The 21,049-nt window shown below is 32.8% G+C and overlaps 3 protein-coding genes and 1 long non-coding RNA gene across 4 annotated transcripts; 1 reads left to right on the top strand and 3 right to left on the bottom strand.

Moving 5' to 3' along the window:
* Nucleotides 1-1,213: 1,213 nt before the first annotated feature.
* On the bottom strand, nucleotides 1,214-3,379 carry LOC108201685 (chromatin remodeling protein SHL-like). The gene is made up of 5 exons (XM_064085499.1): nucleotides 3,250-3,379; nucleotides 1,696-1,839; nucleotides 1,479-1,608; nucleotides 1,308-1,375; nucleotides 1,214-1,236 (listed from the first exon to the last, which is right to left on the bottom strand). Exons 1-5 carry the CDS (start codon nucleotides 3,377-3,379, stop codon nucleotides 1,214-1,216), a joined length of 495 nt encoding a protein of 164 aa, XP_063941569.1.
* A 5,069-nt stretch (nucleotides 3,380-8,448) lies between these two features.
* On the top strand, nucleotides 8,449-9,718 carry LOC135149703 (F-box/kelch-repeat protein At3g17530-like). The gene is made up of 2 exons (XM_064085498.1): nucleotides 8,449-9,162; nucleotides 9,248-9,718. Exons 1-2 carry the CDS (start codon nucleotides 8,449-8,451, stop codon nucleotides 9,716-9,718), a joined length of 1,185 nt encoding a protein of 394 aa, XP_063941568.1.
* Nucleotides 9,719-10,996: 1,278 nt separating this feature from the next.
* Nucleotides 10,997-11,522, bottom strand: LOC135149386 (uncharacterized). Its single transcript, XR_010287856.1, has 2 exons — nucleotides 11,323-11,522; nucleotides 10,997-11,239 (listed from the first exon to the last, which is right to left on the bottom strand). It is a non-coding gene; the product is annotated as an uncharacterized LOC135149386 (long non-coding RNA).
* A 2,202-nt stretch (nucleotides 11,523-13,724) lies between these two features.
* On the bottom strand, nucleotides 13,725-16,393 carry LOC135149702 (chromatin remodeling protein SHL-like). Its single transcript, XM_064085497.1, has 6 exons — nucleotides 16,261-16,393; nucleotides 14,668-14,851; nucleotides 14,492-14,548; nucleotides 14,323-14,388; nucleotides 13,944-14,025; nucleotides 13,725-13,811 (listed from the first exon to the last, which is right to left on the bottom strand). Exons 1-6 carry the CDS (start codon nucleotides 16,391-16,393, stop codon nucleotides 13,725-13,727), a joined length of 609 nt encoding a protein of 202 aa, XP_063941567.1.
* Between the last annotated feature and the right edge of the window lie 4,656 nt (nucleotides 16,394-21,049).

Below are 21,049 nucleotides of genomic sequence, written 5' to 3'. Positions count from 1 at the left end.
GAGAAGCAGAAGTTATGAGCCTCAAAAGCTTTAACTTGGACGAAAGAATGGAGGAGTAGAAAGTGTTTGTTTGAATGTGATGCCAGCTCCTAGCTAGTCGATGCAGTAAATGGCGGTCGGGAAACACCTACTTTCATGCAATGATCGAAAATTGTAGGGATATGCTTAAACACTTTGATGAAGGGTTATTTACTTTTATCTTTAGGTCTGCGAATACGTAACTTATGAATTAGCACGAGTCGCATATTCTATGTCAGGCTCTATACTGCTCCAGATTTCATCATTTTTATGATTGATTCTGAGAAGTATTAATGCAAGTGCGTTTATAAAAAAACAAACAAACTTCTCCAAAACAATATTTCACAAATCTATATGGTATTTCGTCTATGACCAATATATATGTAACCATACCCACCAAACCCCAACCTAATTTGGTACGTAAAAGCAATGTGAGATTGGGTGATATTTGAATTTAATTTTCAAACATGCATTTAATCAAGTAACTATATTTGTCAAAATCCAAACTGTATGCATGTAAAACAAATTACAAATAATTAGAATAATATGATTGTTAGATGAAAAAATAAAATTTAAATTTTAAAATAATAGAAGAAACCTATTATGTCACAATAAATAAAAGGGGCGGAACAACAAACCAACAATTCTCCACAAGACAAACAAAAATTTGAAATACTCCTTAATCTTTAATTATCTAAGGGCCTTCTCCTTTTAGATATCTTTGTGCATCCTCGGGAACTTGAGATACCTTTCAAAGCGCTTGTCCGCAGCTTGCTCCTAAGTATTATAAAATATCAAAAATTGAGTTTATTATATGTATTGTAAATAATCATATCAAAAAAGAGTGGGAAATGTCAAATAAAAAAGATAGAACAAGATGTATAAAAACGCTAAGTCCAACAAGTCTAACCTAGCTAGGAGAGTTCTTGCAGTTATCACAAAAAATAATGCATGAACTCTTTGCATCAGTGTTGGTACAAGATGGATGGAACCTACAAGGAACATTAAAAGCACAATCAACGCAACACGAAAACTTCTATGAAAATTGAAATCACAAGGAATGCACGTTTAAGGAGATAATTCTTAGTGAGTTAATCAACTTATAGTATAAAAAAGCCTTACCACACTTCTTATGAAAATATAGAATCTATTCAACATTCAACAACAGTAAATAAAAGAGTTGCATGTATGCACCTCAAGATTTCTTTTTCTGAAATGCTGGAAATGAAAATAAAGCACATACATTGATACATAAAAGAGCAATTTTTTTATTATAATGGATACTGTACCTTGATTTGCATATCTGACAATAGACACATACAGATCCGGATTGTAAGGATTCCCGCAAATGCACAGCCTGCAATTAAGATTTAAGAATAGTCAAATTAGACACTTTGAAAGGAGTAATTTTGTAACTAAACACAAACAACAAGTAACTATAGGAGTCACATATCACTTACCAATCAGCATCTTTGACATCGATCAATTTTTTCTTATAAATATCATACTCAAATCGACTGTAGTAATCGGAATCAGAACGCCGACCTTCAAGCTCTATATATTCATGGAAAGTGTGCACGGTACACTTTCCTAGGATACAATCTAGACTTTAAGGATCAAAATGGTTAGATAGAAACAATTCTTTTTTCCCGTGACAGTCTTTCTTCCAAAGGTCACCGTGACAGTCTTTCTTCCAAAGATCAGTGTCTTGGGGTCTGTAGTACCATCTTACTGTCACCTTTTTAGCCTTGGATTCTATAATCTGAGCAACATATGGTGGATCATCCGGATTAGGGGCCATCATAAGCACACAATCTCCATCTACAGAACATCAAAAGTATAGACAATGTGAGAAATAAACAATACCATATTCAACATCTCATACAAAAAAGAAAGTGTGATTGTCATCCCCTAAACATCTATGTGTGGTAACTCACTAAGGGGTCATGTGTTTTTTTTGTAATGCTTTTTGATGAACTTATATTAATGTAGTCCAGTAAGATTGTTTTAAAGAAAATCTAAAGTTTAAAAAGTGTATAGTTCATATCATGTTTAATCAAAATATTGTAAATTGTAATGATTTATTCATGTACCATACGGTGAGACGAGGGAGGTGGAAAGAACAAAGATGAAATAGGAGAACATATCTGTCTAAATAGCAAAAAGATATGTTGAGAAGAAAATTTGTAAATAGACATCCGCTGACAGACAAGCATACAAGTGAGCATCAAGGGTTGAGCCTCAAAGTCAATATGCTTGAGGGAACACTTCATGAGAAATAAGGACCTTGAGAATGAGTGTTATTGAAGGATGGTGGGCGTTATATAGAGTTTTATTCTATTTTAGTTCTCTTTACTACCTACTAATGACTTTCTATAAAAAGATCATAATAAAATATAACATAATTATTAAGTTTTTTAAGAGATATAACATATTTGTTAGACTTTTTAGAGAGATATTGTGTATTTTTGAGGGAGAAATGTAGATAGCTTCCACTAAGAGATTGAGGAGGGATTCAAAGGGTTTGTTTGGAAATTGTAGGGATATTTTTAAGTTATAATTTCTAAACTCTAAGTTGTAGAGATATTTATTATTTGTGTGATTTCATTGTTTTAGAGATGGGATGATGATAATCCAATTATCTAGGTAAGACCATATTTGGTGACTAGTACTAGAACAGACACAATATAAAAGCTAGTAAACTTACATTAGACAAAGTTAACGAAAAATTGAGTTTAACCACAATCAATCCCTCAAATGACCATCAATTATATGATTGTTATATGGTAGAGCTTATGAAATAAATAGATGATAATACCAATGAGGGAGAAACAAAATTGATGGAAAATAAACAATGAACTACATCCATTAAGTAAATGTTACTCCCTCTGTCACATTCAATTCTATACATACTTTAGTACTCCTGTAAAGTTTATTTTTTATAATTTATTTTTAAGATTTACTTCTTCCGGATAAAAAATTAAATATTAAATTTTTATTAGTTATAGAGCTATACGTTATAGTCTTGTAGAAGCATTAAAGTACGTGCCGCGTCCAACAATGTATACAACTCAGAGGGACAGTGAGAGTATTAAACAAATGATGCCTCCCAGGCATCGTTTATTTAATACTCCATCGCCTCCGGAGTTGTATACATTTATTATATCATAACATGAGCAACACAAATAATAAAATCATAATTAAAACTACATAAATACATAGAGTTATTACCATTATAATGAGGACTATTATGTTTGCGTAGCTTCGATTGTGCAAGGGAGTTGATGGAATCATGTGACGAGATTCTTTTCTTACCCTTGGGATCCCTCACACCTTGTGCATCTTTTCTTGTGCGGCTCATAGCTGTAAAATATCAAAAGTAAATTTTAGCCATATCTGTTGCAATTAGAAATCAAAAACGAAAACTCTGTATAAATTCGAAAACCAAAATTGGAATCGATTGCAAGAAACATACGAGTACTTACTAATTATTAGTTCAAACTAATTACCCGATTATACATGAACACACACCACTTTACCTTTAGATATTTACGACGGAGAAAACAGAATTTTGGGAGAAAGATGATATATTTGGGGGGTGGGGGATGTATAATCCAATATTTCTAGTAGTGACTTTACCTTAAATATGCCGGAGTGAGACTACTGGATCGTGAGAGAAAGATGAAATATTAGGGACGGGGTAGATTTTTCAATTGTTGAAAAGACTAAAAATGTATAGTCTTGTACTCATGAGGCGATAATATCTATGGGGCGATAAGATCTATGAGGCGATAAGATCTAGGAATATTTGTCGGTGTGCATCTACAGGAGATAAAGGTTCCCGATGGTCATGGAAATGTCTGTGTGCGTCTACACGAGATGTAGATGCATCTGTGTTTGTGGGAGCAATATGAACTGTCGAAGAATCTGTAAAAGAAAATTTTATTCATATTTTCATTCACTTTTAACTCATGTGGTTAGTTTGAATTGACAAAAGTACACAAATTGAGCAAAATTTAATTAAATAGAATTATAAATGTAGAATATTTATTTAGTTATAATATTACAAAGGCATGAACTCTCAAAATGCACATATACAAAATGCACTTTTTCTTTAATTTATAACTACATGCAAACTCCAATCTCTTTGTTACACTATATGGCTCTGTTTGGAAGTCAGAGATTTTGGGCAAAATTAGAGGTTTGAGGTGTTTTAGAGGTTTGACAACTAGAACCGCTAATATTAGTGCTTGGTAGTTATAAGCGGATTGTAATAAAGGTTTTTTTTACAAAAATCGGTCCTATGCGGTCAACATCCCGCCTAGGCTGCCCAAATCCCGCCTAGGAGGTCCAGGCGGTCAAAAAAAAAAAACATTTTTAATAAATTAAATCTAAAATTATGATTATATTATAAGAAATTATTATTCACTTGTACTTAACTTAATATCCTATAAGTGACTAATTTTATTTAATATTTATTACATTATTTCGATTGGTATATATTTATTTAATCAATGATTTGTATTATATATATCAAGTATTTATTTAATATATGATATTATATTGTTTACTAGTTTGACTCCACTAGTAGTGAAAAGTAGATAAAATTATTAAATTACATATAATTATAATAATTTAAAAATAATATATGTCCGATTAATGCTTCGATTAATCTATCCGATTAATCCCCGATTTACCGATTAATCGCTAGAAGGTACCCCGACCGCCCTGGGACGCCTAGCGATTTCTAGAACCCTGAATACAATAATGAGTTACACTATACTGGATGCTTTGAATGGTGATAGAGATGATTGGCTGGTAAGAGTAAGAGTTTGTCGGATGCACAAATTTATTTTATTCTAAAAATTTTAAATTTAAATCATTAATATAATTTTTATAGGCCGCTTGCGGCGGCTTCTCAACTAGTTACCTCTAAATATGAGTTAAAAGAGTAATAATATTATTTATAGAGTTTTATTATTGAATGTTACCACAATAAAGTAAGATTATGACTTCTAATATTTATGATAATATATTTAGATTTTATCAAATTTATGTGCTATTTATTTTTATTATAAAGTTATTTTCTTTGTTTTAATTAAATATAAATAGTAGATAAACTTGTTAAAATTTTAATATATTATTATAAATATTAGAATTCATAACCTTTTACTTGGTTATGTTACATTCAAGAATAATATTTAGAACTTTGTAAAAAAATATTTTTACTCCCGAAGGACATATACTTGTTTGATATCTTTCATGACTATAATGATATAAATGATATCCTGTTATTCGTTAAGACCCATGAATAGAGTGATATATGACGTTAACTTCAGCGATCATTTTAATATTCCAGTACAAACTGAAGTACATTAATTTTGATGATACAAATGAAGGACATTTCATTTCTTTTTAATAAACAACCAGAAGTTTACTCTTATCATTTGCTAATATGGAGACGACAGAAATTCAAATCAAATATGTATATAATTGTCAATGTTTGATTGGTGCACATTATATCACTATTCCCATTTCCAAGTAAATCCTATTATTTTGTTTGTAATGAAGAATTAGCTTTGCCCACTAGAAAATCTAAATCATAATTAATCATTATGTTGTACATCAGGTTATGTTGGGAATTAGTTTTTGAGTTTACACGAATTCTAAATATATAATTAGTCACTGCAGGTGAATATGAAATCTCATTAGGATTGTTCTTCTTTCTGGAAAATTATTTTCTTTTTTATAGTTTGGTGATAATTTATGAATCTAGCGCCATAATGAACATATTCTTTATTGTATTTAATTTTTAGCAAAAGCGTTTCATAATTTACATACTTATACCTCTTTTGGACATTTAAAATTTTGGATTCTCGTTTAATGTCCCTAGCACGTTCTTTTCGCATTGCTCTTTCATTTCCTTATAAAAAAAATTGCATTTCGCTAGAGGTTTTAGTCCTTACCTATATGATATTGTTATGTGTGCGCATCATTGTTTTTATATGCAAAATTGGAGATTTCTAGACACTTCTTTAGGGCCCGATTCACTCGACTCTCTTCTTATGTGACATCATTTTGTGTATGTGCTAGTACAGTATTTATATCAAAAATCTCAAGAGCTCCAGAAGCTTCTTTCTCCATAAAATTCTAGATATTTTGTGAGGCCGATTCACTCAACTCTTCTCATGTGATGACATCATTCTTTATATGTGCTAGTACTGTATTTAATATTTATATCAAAAATCTCAAAAGCTCTAGACACTTCCTTTTCCCTAGAATTCTAGACACTTCTTTAGCGACCGATTCACTCGACTCTTCTTATATGACATCATTGTGTGTATGTGCTAGTATTATATATATCAAAAATCGCATGAGCTCTAGACAACCCCAAACACTTCCTCCCAATTCACTAGATTTTTCTTATGCCCTTGTATTTAATCATATGTATGCGTGTTATGGTGCTCTTTACTATGCAATTTCGCCGAAGCGGATTGTATCTTACAAATTCCAAAAGAGATGGACAGGGTAGGTAGATTTCATGCATGGGTAAATATCATTGTATATCATCCTTTGTTCCAGATCAAGAGTCCGGTAACACTATTGTAAGTACCGTAACAAATCTTCAAAAAGAAATGAAGAGGTTCAGACAAGAAATCACATTACATCAGTTACTTGAGAAATTTCAGATGGAATATCCTAATATTCCTGAGTAACTAATTTGATGTGTCGTATTGGATTTAACCTCTTAATTATTCTTTTTTGATTGGCAAAAGTACTTCATAGTAATGTTTATCGGGTCTTGATCTGGAACAAGGGGTGATACAATGACTTGCATATGGCACTGAGGGTGATATATAGTAATATCACCTACAAACCACTGATCAGTGTGTCCTCAATTATGTTCGAAAAGAGATCTCCAGGCGGACACTAGTCACACTGCTGCAGTCAGTTCTTATAATGATTTTCTTTTAATCTTTGTGAAATGTATGACTTTGGGCATGTATTTGCATGTTAGTATATCGATAATATTGTGGTAGTTTTGTTTCTTTTGATGTGTATCCATTACACATATTCTTTGATTACAGTATTAATGGTTATCAGAATATCAGAGTCGAATAACTTTTTTGAATAGTTTGGACATAGATGAATGATAAAAAAAATGATCTAGTCGCTACATATAAGGTTTGCCGACTGTTTTACATAAAACATTAATAATTTTGTAAGGAAGACATGTTGCACTGCACATGTTTATATGAATTTTTATAGGGTTGAATATCAACTATGTGATAAACTGTGTCCAAAAAACTGAAGCACATCACTCATTGAAAATTTAACGGACTACGTCCAAAAAACTCAAATAAATCAACTTAATTTAATCATTCGTTCAATTCGAAAGCCGTTGATTGATGATTAGTTTGAGTTGAGTGACCTATTTGAATTTTTTGGACGTATACAGTCACCTACCAGATATTAACCGCATCCGAATCCGACAATTCCGGATACGGATATAGGCATATTTGTATTCGATAATATCCGAATCCGAAATGAAATATACTCCCTCCGTTTCAAAATAAATGTCCACTTTAAAAAAATCACACAGTTTAAGAAAAGTGGATCTTGACAAATTAGATGCATTAAATTACTATAATATGTGGAATGAGATTGATCTAGGAAATATAAACAAGAGATATGTGGAGTAGAATTGACTTTGGAAATATGATTTTGCATTGAAAGTTGAAGTGGACAACTAATTTGAAACAAATTTTTTTTTTCAAGATGGACGTGTAAATTGAAACGGAGGGAGTATATGATATTTAACTCTATTTTAATATTCTATAACTTTATAGTGTGTTTATTATAATGTGTGTATTTATATATAAATTCATAAAATAATATATTTATATAAATTTTATATAATTGTAAGATATTATAGACATATATCAAAATATTTTTTGAGTTAAATATTTTAAAGATAACAAATTTATATCGAAATATAAGTAAAAATTAATTTTTGAATAGATATAAATCATCTTTATTAACTTTAATTTTTAACATCATTTTTTGATCTTTGCTATTTTTTATAATTTTCAAAATTTTTTAATATAAAAATAAAAATCTATTTAAAATCAGATTCAGATCCGGATAGTATTTGTATCTGGATACAGATATGAATTTTCAGATCCGAATCAACGTACATACAAATTAATATCAAAATTATCCGTTTTACGGCTTGACATTTTTGTGGTAGTTACTTTTTTTCTTTACATTGGTTAAAATCACTGCAAAAAGCTCTTCACTTTTACGTACACTTTCCATGTGTTTGCACGCTTTTCTTTACGTTGGTTTTAAAATCACTGCAAAAAGCTCTTCACAATAATCCACTTTCATTGTTTCTAAAACCCTACACAATTTCTCCTTGCAATCAAAATGTCAATTGCTGCAGTAGCCCCAGTAAGCAACAATGGAGTCTCAACGACGACGTTTCATGATCTCCCTGAAGAAACCACCGCTGAAATCTTCTCAAGACTCTCTGTAAAAGACCTAATCAAATCAAGCTCAGTGAACAAAGCATGGTACTCTCTTATCAACAACCCATCTTTTATTTCCTCTCAAATTCGGAAAGCTGTTAACTTTTGTGATGATAATGCTGTGCTTATAATCCCCCCTTTTATCTCTCACCAAAATTACTGCTCTTTAATCTCTGCTGATACTTCTCGAGTTATCGAAAAATTCGACATTCCCTTTGTTACCAAGAGTGGCAGTTTGAAGCTAATTGCGCAAGTAGATGGAATGCTTTTGTTAACTGATTTGCATATAGATTATGCTGCTAGGGAGTTGTATTTGTGGAACCCTTTTGTTAGGAGACATAGGGTTCTTGTTTCGAGTTGTTTTAAGAGGCTTTTGGATGATAGGGAGAAGAGTTATTATGTTGTCGGGATGGGGTATGATAAGGGTACGGATGATTATAAGGTTATTAGGATTGTTTACGTTCAGGATGGAAAGGGGAAGCAGTTTGGAGAGGTGGCTCCGAAGGTTGAGGTTTATAGTTTGAGGAAGAACACGTGGAAGAAGATGGGGGATTCTCGGGTTCCGAGGCTTGTTAATGAAATGGGGGCTTATGTTGATGGTAGGTACTACTGGGTAGAGATGAAACAACCTGGAACTGAGGAGTTTAATAGTTTGAAGGGGAATGAGTTGAAGATAATGTCATGATTTTGATACGCAGTTGTTTGGGGAATTTAATGTGCCAAATCGTGTTCCCCGTCTATTTGGAGTTATTGCCCCGTTTAAGCTCATGAGTTTTGAAGGTTCACTCGCTCTTTGTACTTTGGACCCAGATTGCTACAATCTAGTGCCTCCCAAGTATCCTTTTCCTATATGGTTGAGGAGGCAACGAAAAGGTGTAGGCTCTTGGGTTCTACTTGCTACAGCTGTGCTCAAACAATATGGGCATCCTTTGAATATTACAAAGACTGGAACTCTTATAGTAGAGTCATTCCAATCGCAGCGTCCTGATGAAACGCACATAGTCTCTATTAATTTTAAGAGCAGGATTTCTAAATATCATGGATATGGTAAGCACGGGGGTCCAGATGTTTCCCGTGAAGTCCTTGCTCCATCTACTGTAGACACCTCGTTTCCACAGAGTCTAATCATGTACGAGGGAGGCAAATCACTGTTGAAATATGCAAAGTGAGGAATTGTCAGTCTTACAAATCTACATCTACTAATTAATGATTATATTCTTGAGTCCATAACGATTATATTTACTATTTTGCATATGGCGTGGTTGATAATGGCAATATAAAAGAAATATTACAATAAATCTGTGAGAAGTCCATATTTTTGTATCATGTTCAACATTCTTTGCTATCGTTTTTTCCAAGTTATCTTATCGTTTATAATTTCTCACTCACTCTTTTTCTGTTTGACCTTTGAATTCAAATCACTGTATTGAATTGTGGTTATGGAGTTGTTTGTGAAAAACAAGAGAGAGTTGTCTATTTGTTTGACTGATTATATTCTGGAAATCTGTCAATAGTGTTGAACGTCTAATTCAATATTTTCTAATAGACTTCATATTAATATTAGCTTGTAGTATAACAGAATCATCCTCGTAATCCTTTGGCAGCTTAACTTGCTAATGTTGCTTTAAATTTCTTGATCCGTTCTATTTGTTTTTTGTATAACTCGCACTTCATAGCATATAAAGAACTCTTGGATTACAGATGTTGTAATTTCTTTATCAATTCTTTAGACCTTTACGTGTGTTTAGACCTTTATCAGCACTGTCTACCTAGAAAAGCCCACATATCAGAATGTTGTATGCAATGCTGAACCTCGCTCTATAGTTCTTTTCTCTATCTCCCCTGCACCACTCATCATGCCGAGATGTCGTAAGACTTTGACTAAAATTTTATAAGTACCTAAATCAGGCTCTACTCTGTGTTTCTCCATGTCATTTGCAAACTCTTAAGCTTCAGTGGAACCCAGCAACACTCAGCCATAATGAGCACATTGTAATTATAAGTATATATTTATCTGTATATTTTTTACAGTTTAAAGAGGTAATGAATCAGCCCGACCCCAGCACAGATCTCCGGAAATCATGTACTAAGGCCAAGCATGAGGTCAGTCGTGGTTGCCCTTATGACACTCATATCCAGAAATAGGGACTGGGATGCCAGTTGATCAGAGAAAAACCGAGATCTTGTTACCTGATGTCTTGAGTATAGCTTATGACTGGAGTCGTCGTGTTTCCATTGCTGTTTAAATGTATTTCTATTAGCTTACAAGAAGTATGCATATCTGCCGCTGGGAATGCTGCTTTCGGTATATACAACAATACTAAACTGTCATAAACAGAGGCCTTTCCCTGTGATTTGTGACAGTTCCAGACTTGTAGTACTAAGTGACAGTCATTGATCAGTAGACGACGTTCTTTTATCTTTTGGCATTAACAGTTACGTTAGAATTAATAAGAAACGTCAAACGTTTATAATATAGCACGCCAGAAATACATTACAGAACTCAATGAGTTACGGTGGATGCAAAACAGGAGTTGCATTTCTTGTTGAACTGAAAAATTACAAAACATATGAGATACATTTGCTCATAAATTTATTTCTTAAGGCACATATATGGCCTCAGTGTTATTATATATATCGATTTTTCCTCCAACTACTTCTTCATGCACCGGAGGTAAGCTTAGTTTACGCTGCATAGAAAAATATATTAGTCAGTCATGTGTACTAATGAACTAATCAAAAAAATTATCAACAATCCGTGAAATAAACTTACGTGTTACAGTCGAATTTACGATCTGCAGAGTATATAAATGGAAGTCCGCATTTTGCAGGAAGAGCGTCTATTTTAGGAATACGAGCATCTGGAGCAGGAACACCAGCTCTGTTTCTATTAGAACGATCCTGCACGCAACGACACAACTCAATCCTCTCTTCTCTAGTCTTGGCCGTATCACGGAATGCTTTTAAAGAGTTGCAACAATTTGATGCTTGCATCTCTATTAATATGTTTAATTGTGTGGTTACATGTTAGGCTTCATCTGAAAAACTACAAAATTTAATCTGGTATGTAAATTAGTTGCCTAATTATCCTCTGCTTGGCCTGTTTTATTTAATTTGTAACTGCAACTCCCTCATCTCCCTGTTACACTATGTAAGATCACAGGACTCACACCACGTTAGAATCTTGCTGGACATGATGTTCTAACTTCTGACCTCATCTCATAAGTAGATATGTCAGGTTGACGAAACGAGCCGAGCCGAAACAAATTATCGACAATTAAACCGTGTTCAATTCGCGAGTTTGGCCAGTTGGACGAGTTAATTTATTTAATATTTTGTCAGATGTGATTAACATGAATGAAAATTAATATCACATCACACTACAAATTATACATATATTTGATTGTATAATTTAGTCTAAATAATTTTCTTGCAACAAAAATAAGTTTAACAATATAAAAATCAGATGCGATGCAATAAAATGATCCTTGCAACTCTTATTATATTATTATATTCACTTTTGAAACTCTTGTGATTAAGAAAACTGCAAAGACAATTATTATGATGTAAATTAACTTTCACCTATAAGTCAATTGAGTATTTGGTAATTTAAATTTAAAATTAAAAAAAATTCAAATTATTAAAATAAAATAACTTTATTACTAAATAAAGTTTATTACATATTAAAAAATTAAAAATTTCATAATAAAATGCAAATCACTAAAAAAGGCCAAAAAAGTTAGCATATCTGAATTCTACCTTTTGGCTTAAAACCCCCAAAAAAAGCACTTATACTTCTTTTGCCAAACACTACCTAAAAGCGCTAAAAGAAGCCGGAAAGGACTTAAAATAATAAGTGTTGCCAAACACCCACTTACTATCTCCTATTTTTCCTATATTAGTGTTGGAAATTTTTGTTGAGTATAACTTATACCTTACATAGAAAATAGTTTTCATATGTGTGTGTGTGTATAAAATCAGTACTTACAAAATAAAATAACACATCATCCAAAAAAATTACAGAAAAACATAAATTACATATCTTGTATTTTAATTACTTAGCAAAATATTTCATACGAAGGTTGTAAAATATGATTTAGGATCCATAAAATTCTCATCTAAATTTTATTAAAAGGTTATATTTGGTATTTTATTTTAAATTTTTTTTAGTGAAATGTAAGTAAAAATAATTTGATCAGAGTATAAATTTTCTAAATCACCTTTTGATTGCGTTCACGAGCTGTATGTTTACTGAATGGCAGCAAGCAAGGGAAGATAACTCTACAGCACATTGTGGTTCGATTTCGAACATGGTGTAAACCACCTGAAGTCTGGGTTAAAATAAACGTAGGTGCAACTTTTGTGCAGGGGACAGACCAGGTATGAGTTGAATGTGTTATTAGGGATGAAGAAGGTAACTTTCTTTTAGCCAAAGTTACTGTCGTGCGAGCGAGATTTCAGCCGAGAGAAGCAGAAGTTACGAGCCTCAAAAGCTTTAACTTGGACAAAAGAATGGAGGAGTAGAAAGTGTCTGTTTGAATGTGATGCCAGCTCCTAGCTAGTTGATGCTGTAAATGGCGGTCGGGGAAACACCTACTTTCATGCAATGGTCGAAAATTGTAGGGATATTCTTAAACACTTTGATGAAGGGTTAGTTACTTTTATCTTTAGGTCTGCGAATACGTAGCTCATGAATTAGCACGAGTTGCATATTCTATGTCAGGTTCTATACTGCTCCAGATTTCATCATTTTTACGATTGATTGTGAGAAGTATTAATGCAAGTGCGTTTATTAAAAAAACAAACAAACTTCTCCAAAACAATATTTCACAAATCTATATGGTATTTCGTCTATGGCCAATATATATGTGACCATACCCACCAGACCCCAACCTAATTTGGTACGTAAAAGCAATGTGAAATTGGGTGATATTTGAATTTAATTTTCAAACATGCATTTAATCAAGTAACTATATTTTCCAAAATCCAAACTGTATACATGTAAAACAAATTACACATAATTAGAATAATATGATTGCTAGGTGAAAAAGTAAAATTTAAATTTTAAAATAATAGAAGAAACCTATTATGTCACAATAAATAAAAGGGGTGGAACAACAAACCAACAATTCTCCACAAGACAAACAAAAATTTGAAATACTCCTTAATCTTTAATTATCTAATGGCCTTCTCCTTTTTGATATCTTTGTGCATCCTCGGAAACTTGAGATACCTTTCAAAGCGCTTGTCCGCAGCTTGCTCCTAAGTATTATAAAAATCAAAAATTGAGTTTATTATATGTGTTGTAAATAATCATAGCAAAAAAGAGTGGGAAATGTCAAATAAAAAAGATAGAACAAGATGTATAAAAGCGCCAAGTCCAACAAGTCTAACCTGGCTAGGAGAGTTCTTGCAGTTATCACAAAAAATAATGCATGAACTCTTTGCATCAGTGTTGGTACAAGATGGATGGAACCTAGAAGGAACATTAAAAGCACAATCAACGCAACACGAAAACTTCTATGAAAATTGAAATCACAAGGCATGCACGTTTAAGGAGATAATTCTTAGTAGCTTACTCAACTTATAGTATAAAGAGGCCTTACCACACTTCTTATGAAAATATAGAATCTATTCAACATTCAACAGCAGTAAATAAAAGAGTTGCATGTATGCACCTCAAGATTTCTTTTTCTGAAATGCTGGAAATGAAAATAAAGCACATACATTGATACATAAAAGGGCAATTTTTTTATTATAATGGATACCGTACCTTGATTTGCATATCTGACAATAGACATACAGATCTGGATTGTAAGGATTCCCGCAAATGCACAGCCTGCAATTAAGATTTAAGAATAGGCAAATTAGACACTTTGAAAGGAGTAATTTTGTAACTAAACACAAATAACAAGTAACTTTAGGAGTCACATATCGCTTACCAATCAGCATCTTTGACATCAATCAATTTTTTCTTATAAACATCATACTCAAATCGACTGTAGTAATCGAATCAGAACGCCGACCTTCAAGCTCCATATATTCATGGAAAGTGTGCACGGTACACTTTCCCAGGATACAATCTAGACTTTGAGTATCAAAGTGGTTAGATAGAAACAATTCTTTTTTCCCGTGACAGTCTTTCTTCCAAAGGTCACCGTGACTGTCTTTCTTCCAAAGGCCAGTGTCTTGGGGTCTGTAGTACCATCTTACTGTCACCTTTTTAGCCTTGGATTCTACAATCTGAGCAACATATGGTGGATCATCCGGATTAGGGGCCATCATAAGCACACAATCTCCATCTACAGAACATCAAAAGCATAGACAATGTGAGAAATAAACAATACCATATTCAACAACTCATACAAAAAGAAAGTGTGATTGTCATCCCCTAAACATCTATGTGTGGTAACTCACTAAGGGGTCATGTGTTTTTTTTGTAATGCTTTTTGATGAACTTATATTAATGTAGTCCATTAAGATTGTTTTGAAGAAAATCTAAAGTTTAAAAAGTGTATAGTTCACATCATGTTTAATCAAAATATTGTAAATTGTAATGATTTATTCATGTACCATACGGTGAGATGAGGGAGGTGGAAAGAACAAAGATGAAATAGAAGAACATATCTGTCTAAATAGCAAAGAGATATGTTGAGAAGAAAATTTGTAAATGGACATCCGCTGACAGACAAGCATACAAGTGAGCATCAAGGGTTGAGCCTCAAAGTCAATCTCCTTGAGGGAACACTTCATGTGAAATAAGGATCTTGAGAATGAGTGTTATTGAAGGATGGTGGGCGTTATATAGAGTTTTATTCTATTTAATTCTCTTTACTACCTCCTAATGACTTTCTATAAAAAGCTCATAATAAAATATAACATAATTATTAAGTTTTTTTAAGAGATATAACATATTTATTAGGTTTTTTAGAGAGATATTGTGTATTTTTGAGGGAGAAATGTAGATAGCTTCCACTAAGAGATTGAGCAGGGATTCAAAGGGTTTGTTTGAAAATTGTAGAGATATTTTTAAGTTATAATTTCTAAACTCCAAGTTGTAGAGATATTTATTATTTGTGTGATTTCATTGTTTTAGAGATGGGATGATGATAATCCAATTATCTAGGTAAGACCATATTTGGTGACTAGTACTAGAACAGACACAATATAAAAGCTAGTAAACTTACATTAGACAAAGTTAACGAAAAATTGGGTTTAACCACAATCAATCCCTCAAATGACCATCAATTATATGACTGTTATATGGTAGAGCTTATGAAATAAATAGATGATAATACCAATGAGGGAGAAACAAAATTGATGGAAAATAAACAATGAACTACATCCATTAAGTAAATGTTACTCCCTCTGTCACATTCAATTCTATACATACTTTAGTACTCCTGTAAAGTTTATTTTTTATAATTTCTTTTTAAGATTTACTTCTTCCGGATAAAAAATTAAATATAAAATTTTTATTAGTTATAGAGCTATACGTTATAGTCTTGTAGAAGAATTAAAGTACGTGCCGCGTCCACCAATGTATACAACTGAGAGGGACGGTGAGAGTATTAAACAAATGATGCCTCCCAGGCATCGTTATTTAATACTCCCTCCGCCTCCTGAGTTGTATACATTTATTATATCATAACATGAGCAACGCAAATAATAAAATCATAATTAAAACTACATAAATACATAGAGTTATTACCATTATAATGAGGACTATTATGTTTGCGTAGCTTCGATGGTGCAAGGGAGTTGATGGAGTCATGTGATGACGAGATTCTTTTCTTACCCTTGGGATCCCTCACACCTTGTACATCTTTTCTTGTGCGCCTCATAACTGTAAATATCAAAAGTAAATCTTAGCCAAATCTGTTGCAATTAGAAATCAAAAACGAAAACTCTGTATAAATTTGAAACTAAAATTGGAATCAGTTGCAAGAAACATACAAGTACTTACTAATTATTAGTTCAAACTAATTACCCGATTATACATGGACACACACCACTTTACCTTTAGATATTTACGAGGGAGAAAACAGAATCTTGGGAGAAAGAGGATATATTTGGGGGGTGGGGGGTGTTATGATACCGGTGTATATGCATATTATTAGTTCAATCTAATTACTCGATTATACATGGACACACACCACTTTACCTTAAATACGCCGGAGTGAGACTACTGGATCGTGAGAGAAAGATGAAATATTAGGGAGGGGGTAGATTTTTCAATTGTTGAAGAGACTAAAGATGTATAGTCTTGTACTCATGAGGCGATAATATCTATGGGGCGATAAGATCTATGAGGCGATAAGATCTAGGAATATTTGTCGGTGTGCGTCTACAGGAGATAAAGGTTCCCGACGGCCATGAAAATGTCTGTGTGAGCTCATTGTTTTTATATGCAAAACTGGAGATTTCTAGACACTTCTTTAGGGCCGATTCACTCGACTCTCTTCTTATGTGACATCATTTTGTGTATATGCTAGTACCGTATTTATATCAAAAATCTCAAGAGCTCCAGAACCTTCTTTTTCCATAAAATTCTAGATACTTTTATGAGGCCGATTCACTCAACTCTTCTCATGTGATGACATCATTTTTTACATGTGCTAGTACTGTATTTAATATTTATATCAAAAATCTCAAAAGCTCTAGACACTTCCTTTTCCCTTGAATTCTAGACACTTCTTTAGCGACCGATTCACTCGACTCTTCTTATCTGACATCATTTTGTGTATGTGCTAGTATTATATATATCAAAAATCACATGAGCTCTAGACAACCCAAACACTTCCTCCCAATTTCACTAGATTCTTCTTATACCCTTGTATTTAATCATATGTATGCGTGTTATGGTGCTCTTTACCATGCAATTTCGCTGAAGCGGATTGTATCTTACAAATTCCAAAAGAGATGGACAGGGTAGGTAGATTTCATGCATGGGTAAATATCATTGTATATCATCCTTTGTTCCAGATCAAGAGTCCGATAACACTATTGTAAGTACCGTAACAAATCTTCAAAGAGAAATGAAGAGGTTCAGACAAGTAATCACATTACATCAGTTACTTGAGAAATTTCGGATGGAATATCCTATATTCCCGAGTAACTAATTTGATGTGTCCGTATTGGATTTAACCTCTTGATTTTTCCTTTTTGATTGCAAAAGTACTTCGTAGTAATGTTTATCGGGTCTTGATCTGAACAAGGGGTGATACAATGACTTGCATATGGCACTGAGGGTGATATATAGTAATATCACCTACAAATCACTAATCAGTGTGCCTCAATTAGTCCGAAAGAGATGTCCAGGCGGACACTAGTCCACTGCTGTAGTCAGTTCTTATAATGATTTTCTTTTAATCTTTGTAAAATGTATGACTTTGGGCATGTATTTGCATGTTGGTATATCGATAATATTGTGGTAGTTTTGTTTCTTTTGATGTGTATCCATTACACATATTCTTTGATTACAATATTAATGGTTATCAAAATATCAGAGTCGAATAACTTTTTGAATAGTACTTTGGACATGGATGAATGATAAAAAACGATCTAGTCGCTACATATAAGGTTTGCCGACTGTTTTACATAAAACATTAATAATTTTGTAAGTAAGACATGTTGCAACGCAAATGTTTATATGATTTTTATAGGGTTAAATATCAACTATGTGACAAACTGTGTCCAAAAAACTGAAGCACATCACTCATTGCAAATTTAACGGACTACGTCCAAAAAACCTCAAATAAATCAACTTAATTTAATCATTTCGTTCAATTCGAAAGCCGTTGATTGATGATTAGTTTGAGTTGAGGGACCTATTTGAATTTTTTGAACGTATTCAGTCACCTATCAGATATTAACCGCATCCGAATCCGACAATTCCGGACACAGATATAGGCATATTTGTATTCGATAATATCCGAATCCGAAATGAAATATATATGTTAAATAATATATATGTTATATATATATTTTAATATTCTATAAGTTTATAGTGTGTTTATTATAATGTGTGTATTTATATATAAATTCATAAAATAATATATTTATATAAATTTTATATAATTGTAAGATATTATAGACATATATCAAAATATTTTTTGAGTTAAATATTTTAAAGATAACAAATTTATATCGAAATATAAGTAAAAATTAATTTTTGAATAGATATAAATCATCTTTATTAACTTTAATTTTTAAAATCATTTTTTTGATCTTTGCTATTTTTTTTAATTTTATTAATATAAAAATAAAAGTCTATTTAAAATCAGATTCAGATTCGGATAGGATTTGTATCTGAATACTATATCCGAATACGGATATGAATTTTCGGATCCGAATCAACATGCATACAGATTAATATCAGATAGATTAATATCACAATTATCCGTTTTACAACTTGACATTTTTGTGGTATTTACTTTTTTCTTTGCTTTTCTTTACATTGGTTAAAATCAGTGCAAAAGGCTCTTCATTTTACGTACACTTTCCATGTGTTTGCAGACTTTTCTTTACGTTAATTTAAAATCACTACAAAAAGCTCTTCACAATAATCCGCTTTCATTGTTTCCAAAACCATTTTCACAATTTCTCCTTTGCAATCAAAATGTCAATTGCTCCAGTAGCCCCAGTAAGCAACAATGGAGTCTCAACGACGACGTTTCATGATCTCCCTGAAGAAACCACGGCTGAAATCTTCTCAAGACTCTCTGTAAAAGACCTAATCAAATCAAGCTCAGTGAACAAAGCATGGTACTCTCTATCAACAGCCCATCTTTTATTTCCTCTCAAATTCGTAAAGCTGTTACTTTTGTGATGATAATGCTGTGCTTATAATCCCCCCTTTTATCTCTCACCAAAATTATTGCTCTTTATTTCTGCTGATACTTCTCGAGTTATCGAAAAATTCGACATTCCCTTTGTTACCAAGAGTGGCAGTTTGAAGCTGATTGCGCAAGTAGATGGGATGCTTTTGTTAACTGATTTGCATATAGATTATGCTTCTAGGGAGTTGTATTTGTGGAACCCTTTTGTTAGGAGACATAGGGTTCTTGTTTCGAGTTGTTTTAAGAGGCTTTTGGATGATAGGGAGAAGAGTTATTATGTTGTCGGGATGGGGTATGATAAGGGTACGGATGATTATAAGGTTATTAGGATTGTTTACGTTCAGGATGGAAAGGGGAAGCAAGTTTGGAGAGGTGGCTCCGAAGGTTGAGGTTTATAGTTTGAGGAAGAACACGTGGAAGAAGATGGGGGATTCTCGGGTTCCGAGGCTTGTTAATGAAATGGGGGCTTATGTTGATGGTAGGTACTACTGGGTAGAGATGAAACAACCTGGAACTGAGGAGTTTAATAGTTTGAAGGGGAATGAGTTGAAGATAATGTCATATGATTTTGATACGCAGTTGTTTGGGGAATTTAATGTGCCAAATCGTGTTCCCCGTCTATTTGGAGTTATTGCCCCGTTTAAGCTCATGAGTTTTGAAGGTTCACTCGCTCTTTGTACTTTGGACCCAGATTGCTACAATCTAGTGCCTCCCAAGTATCCTTTTCCTATATGGTTGAGGAGGCAACGAAAAGGTGTAGGCTCTTGGGTTCTACTTGCTACAGCTGTGCTCAAACAATATGGGCATCCTTTGAATATTACAAAGACTGGAACTCTTATAGTAGAGTCATTCCAATCGCAGCGTCCTGATGAAACGCACATAGTCTCTATTAATTTTAAGAGCAGGATTTCTAAATATCATGGATATGGTAAGCACGGGGGTCCAGATGTTTCCCGTGAAGTCCTTGCTCCATCTACTGTAGACACCTCGTTTCCACAGAGTCTAATCATGTACGAGGGAGGCAAATCACTGTTGAAATATGCAAAGTGAGGAATTGTCAGTCTTACAAATCTACATCTACTAATTAATGATTATATTCTTGAGTCCATAACGATTATATTTACTATTTTGCATATGGCGTGGTTGATAATGGCAATATAAAAGAAATATTACAATAAATCTGTGAGAAGTCCATATTTTGTATCATGTTCAACATTCTTTGCTATCGTTTTTTCCAAGTTATCTTATCGTTTATAATTTCTCACTCACTCTTTTTCTGTTTGACCTTTGAATTCAAATCACTGTATTGAATTGTGGTTATGGAGTTGTTTGTGAAAAACAAGAGAGAGTTGTCTATTTGTTTGACTGATATATTCTGGAAATCTGTCAATAGTGTTGAACGTCTAATTCAATATTTTCTAATAGACTTCATATTAATATTAGCTTGTAGTAACAGAATCATCCTCGTAATCCTTTGGCAGCTTAACTTGCTAATGTTGCTTTAAATTTCTTGATCCGTTCTATTTGTTTTTTGTATAACTCGCACTTCATAGCATATAAAGAACTCTGGATTACAGATGTTGTAATTTCTTTATCAATTCTTTAGACCTTTACGTGTGTTTAGACCTTTATCAGCACTGATCTACTAGAAAAGCCCAC

Source organism: Daucus carota, chromosome 9 (assembly GCF_001625215.2).
Source record: "Daucus carota subsp. sativus chromosome 9, DH1 v3.0, whole genome shotgun sequence".
NCBI lineage: Eukaryota > Viridiplantae > Streptophyta > Magnoliopsida > Apiales > Apiaceae > Daucus > Daucus carota.
Note: the sequence above shows the minus strand (reverse complement) of the source record. Positions and strands in the feature narration are given on the sequence as shown.